The sequence below is a fragment of the Gavia stellata genome, chromosome Z (assembly GCF_030936135.1).
Source record: "Gavia stellata isolate bGavSte3 chromosome Z, bGavSte3.hap2, whole genome shotgun sequence".
NCBI classification, from domain to species: domain Eukaryota; kingdom Metazoa; phylum Chordata; class Aves; order Gaviiformes; family Gaviidae; genus Gavia; species Gavia stellata.
In genome coordinates, this window is record NC_082637.1 from 38,403,445 (window position 1) to 38,409,444 (window position 6,000).

General features: G+C 41.5%; 1 protein-coding gene across 1 annotated transcript in view; it reads right to left on the bottom strand.

Moving 5' to 3' along the window:
* SAXO1 (stabilizer of axonemal microtubules 1) overlaps positions 1–5,698 on the bottom strand; it is a 42,686-nt gene extending 36,988 nt beyond the window's left edge. Inside the window, exon 1 of the mRNA XM_059834008.1 lies at positions 5,622–5,698. Coding sequence (XP_059689991.1) covers positions 5,622–5,698 — 77 coding nt within the window. The remainder of the gene's footprint in view (positions 1–5,621) is intronic.
* Between the last annotated feature and the right edge of the window lie 302 nt (positions 5,699–6,000).

Here is a 6,000-nt window from a genome sequence, read left to right on the forward strand (position 1 = left end):
AATGCTTGAGCTGCTGGACTCAAAGGGTTGTGATCAGTGGCACAAAGTCCAGCCAGAAGCCGGTCACCAGCTGTGTGCCCCAGGGATGGATAATGGGGTAAATACTATTAAATACCTTTATGAATGACCCAGATAACGGGACAGATGGCACCATCAGCAGGTTTGTAAATGATACAAAACCGGAAGAAGTGGTTGATAGACCCACTGTGTGTGTTGCCATTCAGAGGGACCTCAAGAAGATGAAGAAATGGGTCAACAGGAATGTCATGAAATTCTACAAAAGGAAATGCAAAGGCCTGCATTTGGCAAGGAATAACCCCAGGCAGCAGGACACTGATGTCTAACCAGCTGTCAGAAAAGGCCGTGGTGGTCCTGGTAGACAAGCTGGCCAAGAGCCAGCAATGCGCCCTTGTGGTGAAGGCCAGCGGCACTCCAGATTGCATTGAACAGAGCACTGCCCGCCCATCAAGGGCAGTCATCCCTCCTCTACTCAGCACTGAGGAAGAGGCATCTGAATGCTGTGTGCAGGTCTGGACTCTCCAGTATGAGACATAGACATAGTAGAGCAAGGGGCCACAAGGATGTTAAAGGACAGGAACACCTTTCATACAAGGAGAGACTGAGAAAGCTTGGAGGAGAGAAGGCTCTGAGAGATCTTACCGATACATATACACAGCTGGTGGTCCTGGGCATAAAGAAGAAGGAGTTAGGCTCTTCTCAGTGGTGCCCTCGGTAAAGACCTAATGCAGTAATCCCATCTAATGACTTGATGCCATAATCTCTTCCTGCATTTTGGAGATGAGATCAGTCTGAATGCTACCTTTTCCCACCTGAAAGTATTTTATAAAAAAACCCACATTTTCTATGAATACGCTATGGAAAGAGAAGGGAACAGAAAAAGAAGTGTTAAAGAGATTGTCTTGAAAACACAAAGGACCTCTCTTCTTCAATGCTAAATACTGTAATGTCTATAATAGGGGTTTAATTCTATTGCACTTTACTCATGCATAGCAACAATGGATTGAACTGGTAATAGGTAGTAGTAATAGCGTGTGAAAGTAATACGTAGGAAATTGCCAGTCACTATCAGGAGGACTGACAAAACTGAAATAAAAGAATTTAAGAGTGTCCAGCATAGGTTTTGCATTTATATATTTATTTTTTTTTTAGAATCAATTTGGTTCTTTTGTAGGAATAAAGAAAATTTTCTGTTAGGGTTACAAGAACTGTTTTACTTGAATGCATCTCTGGCCTTTACTAAAGCTCTAGACATGCATTTGCCAGTTTGTTAACAAACTATTTCCAATACAGCAAAAAAAGATGAAGCCTAAATCATCTTTAGTATCTGTTAAAAGAAATCCCACTCAGTTTTTTAAAAGTTGGTTTAAACTTAAAGCCAGAATTTCATTAAAAATAGTAAAAGAAACAGAGCTCTATGGAAGGAATTTCACTCAGTTCTTGGTCAGTTTTTCCTGAGTTTTGCCATGTTTGGTCTGTGTGAAAACTAACACCCTACACTGTGAAAATGACATCACAAACTGCTGAAAAGAAAAGTGATCCTACAAGTGCTGTGCAGGACTTCCCACCTCAGGAGAGGTCCACAGTTTGACATTTCCAGGCTATTATATTTCCCCTCTCCAAGTTACTGAAGTTTCAGTGATGTGATGCACTTCATTTACAGAAGCTGTGTTTTGAAGACAGGTCCATTCTGACAGACACTCTCTGAAGTTATTAAACCAGTTCTGAAGTGAAATCATCTTAGTAACTCCCACTGAAACTAGTTGTCACTGCAGCCACTCAGCACCTAATTTCACTTTTTCCATGAGAAATCCTCACAAGCACTACAACAGGCAATAACAAAAACCCTTTTTAACCATCTTCAGAAAGAGACTTCAGGATATCGAGATGGAGATGAGCAGAAAATGCTACAATGTAAACAGACCCAATTTATTAAAAAACAAAAAGTCACACTCCAGTGGCCACCTCACTTTCCAATCAAAAACTGCCAAGAGTAAAATGCAAAGCTCCCCTTGCACTGCGAGATGACATCACTCAGCAACATGACATCACCACCTCTATCAGTGAAAAGATACACGCAAGTGTCCAGAATTGGCATAACAAAGTGTCAGGTGAAAAAAATACAGTATAGCTGCACCTGGCATTTAGTGTTGAAAAATGGCTTGTTAAAAGGACCAGTATTTTCACAATAGATGTCTAACTATGCAAAATTACATAATCAAATATGTATTCAGTCTGTTCAGACTTGGGTGGTTTTTTGTTTACACACACTACCCTTGTTAACAAAATTCCCTTGTAACAGAACAGCTGAAGCTTTTAAGCAGTGCCCAAGCCTATGCTCCCAAATGTTTCCTATAAATACTAATAAAATAGCTGATCTTTTAAAATAGGAAACAGCCACTGACAAAAATTTTGGGCCCCAATGACATGAAATAAAACAACTGCTCAAAAATTCAAAGATAGGAGTACTGGGTATCAGAACCCTATGGGGGTGCTGGTTGACAGCCGGCTGAATATGAGCCAGCAGTGTGCCCAGGTGGCGAAGAAGGCCAACGGCATCCTGGCCTGTATCAGAAATAGTGTGGCCAGCAGGAGCAGGGAGGTGATCGTGCCTCTGTACTCGGCTCTGGTAAGGCCGCACCTCGAATACTGTGTTCAGTTTTGGGCCCCTCACTACAAGAAGGACATTGAGGTGCTGGAGTGTGTCCAGAGAAGGGCGACGAAGCTGGTGAGGGGTCTGGAACACAAGTCTTATGAGGAGCGGCTGAGGGAGCTGGGGTTGTTCAGTGTGGAGAAGAGGAGGCTGAGGGGAGACCTCATCGCTCTCTACAATTACCTGAAAGGGGGTTGCAGGGAGGTGGGTGTTGGTCTCTTCTCCCAAGTGACTAGTGACAGGACAAGAGGAAATGGCCTCCAGTTGTGCCAGGGGAGGTTCAGGCTGGATATTAGGAAAAATTTCTTTACTGAGAGAGTGGTGAAGCAGTGGAACAGGCTGCCCAGGGAGGTGGTGGAGTCACCCTCACTGGAGGCGTTCAAGGAACATGTGGACATGGCATTGGGGGACATGGTTTAGTGGGCATGGTGGTGTTGGGTTGATGGTTGGACTTGATGATCCTACAGGTCTTTTCCAACCTTAGTGATTCTGTGAAAACCGTATCTTTCTGCCTTTATGCAGAATTAACTTACGTATTCTATTCATGGCCATTCCTAGCACAAAGTAGAAATTTTCTCTAGTGCTACCACTGGCCACAATGAACCATTCTGAAAGCAGCAGTTACACAACAGAGAGGACTTGCGGGTCATTAAGTCTTGTAATTGAGACCGTTTCTCTCATTACTTGCAGAAATCCACTGACAGAACTGTATGTGCATTTTTCAATGCTCAGTGAACTAGTGACAGTCAATTTTATGTTCTTTTAGCTTTACTTTTCAATAAAAATAGACTGTTGTATGTTCAGTACAGACAGAACATACATAGGACAGACTGCAAACAGTTATCTGTTATCCTGCAAAAATTACACCAATCTATGTTTTGTAACAGCTACACATTATTTGATATGCTACTACCAAACATTGTACCACTTGATATTCCAGACACATCATCACACCTTTATGAGCAATGCGTATATGCTTTGGTAAGAAGAGAACATTAGTATAATCTGCTAAAGTAAAAAAGAAACCAAGTATAGAAGTTCGTAAATCTGTCCTTTTGGAACTCAGCTGGTAAGGATGCACAAATCTAAACTGCAAAATACTGACTGCTCTACAGTGCTGCAGTAAATTATGGCATAATCTCCTCTGGAGAGGAAAGTGAGGTATTTGCACTGTTGTACTTCAGCTTATGATATTCCAGTGCACCTAACTTCAGTAGCCCAAATTCCTTATTCTTAGGAAGTTACATGGAGGAATCTTCTGATTAAGAAGTTAATGAGAAAATTAATTTCCCAAGCTTAACAGGCAAGTACTTCTGAATGGTATTTCAGGATAGGTATCTTAGACGCTTAACACTATACATTATGAACTCTGTATTCCTCTTCAGCAAATACCCAGTTTTTAGAGAAGTCACAAAAACATATACAAAGTTATATTTGTAGCTGCTGCTAATACCCTGCTGATCTCCCAATGCCCCCTCACTAATCAGTAAATCAGTGCTCTACAAGAGAAGGATTTCATCCTAAAGTTCAGTATAATTATGATGGCCTTCTAATACAAGCCTAACCAAAATTTCCTAAGTATCCGCCACAAACCAGGGGACAGGTGAGCTACTACTTAAAACACAAAAAACAGTGTTGCGCTTACCTGCAAGCAGTAAAGATCCCTAAGGTGCACAAGTATGTAATTTCTGCTTTTATATATATAATCACTCAGAATCTGAGGCCAGGTCTTCACAGGAAACTCAAAATTCTTGGCTGTCACGTCTTAATCCAGAACTGTCACTGCAGCAGCAACCCAAAATCCAGTTTAATTTTTCTTAAGACACGCCATGATCAAGGTATTACCTACATCCTTAGACTGAGCTACCCTACTAGCTCATCTAGCATCCGAAAGACAGACCTATGCCTCAGTACATTACTTGGTTAGAACCAGATGATCCTTCTCAATCCAGATCTCAGGGCTACATGTTTAGGTCCTTGATAGCACAGTCCTCTAATACAATAATCACATCACTGTTACTTCTCTCTGGAACACATTTCCCAAAGTCAAATATAAACACTGATGAGTAAAAAAGGAATGATACATACATAATGAGGAATGGAGGGAGCAGATGCGCTTGTACCTTACAGACAGGAGTTTGATCGAAGTACTCAAAACTACAGTTCATAATCTGCTTGGTATGAACATTTCTATTGGTTTTCTTTTCAGAGTACATGTGCTTGTCACTTACAACGAGTAACAGTGCATACCAGCCTGATACAAACTCTGGGTGGGAATTTTGTACTTTTAAACTCTCTTCATAATTATTTAGTAGCTTTAAAACAAACTAAGGCATGTAATCTAAATGAGTCAGAAAGATATGGTTTTTTCCCCTAATAATAAATTTATTCTTAACCTGCAAATATGGGAGAATGGACATTATGCTGAAAGGCCTAAAGCTAATCATTGCTTTCAAGAAAAGTTTTCGTACATTCACAATACTGACACTAACAAAACCGCTAATGAAAGCTGGTATTTTCAGTTGTCTGTTCCATTTGTAAAGCTCTACCCCTGTATCTTTTCCAGAATTAGCATGTTTACAAGGAAGTATCACTTTGTATTACATTAGAACACAGACTCAAAGCCACTAACACCCATTCAAAAGCTAGTCTGTAGCAAAAAAGTAGAAAGCCCTCCTCTTAGACATGCAATCCACCTACATAAGGAAAATGGGAAGCCTCTCTGCCATCTGTTTACTCCTATGACAAAAACAAGAACCACATGGTTGAATAGACAGAATGGTGGAAAAATACTTCCTATTTTAAAGCTTTAAAAATGCTCTAAGATACCTTTTTTTATAATTTTTCATATGCAACTTATAGCAGTAACAGTGCAGCCCTAAACAGCAGTGCAGCCTGCTAGCCAAGTAACTGCTACTCCCAGCTGCTTCCCCCAGCCTCTTTTACATACCCGCAGGAGCATAGCTGACAAACGCACTTCTTCAATGATGGAACTACATGCAAAGGCACAGGTGATAAAGCAGCCATGTTTGCTAAGAAAAACAGTTATGGTTCAGGTCTTTCCGACCAGATGGTACAGACTGCACTACGCAATCCCAGCTGACCAGCTCCTCCCCTTGGGCAGCACGCCCAGGTTCCTCTGGTGGCATCCCAACCAGAGCTCCGAGGACCTGCTTTCAAGCTGCTTCCAATCAGGCCATGAAAGCCTTGACAGTCACCTAGGGAACCTTTGTGAAGTCATGAGCACCAAGTTCTAGAGCCCAGGTCTGCAAGGAACAGGCTAGACCCGTTCTAGACAGCCAATAGCTGTCTAGACCTTCCAGTTCTCT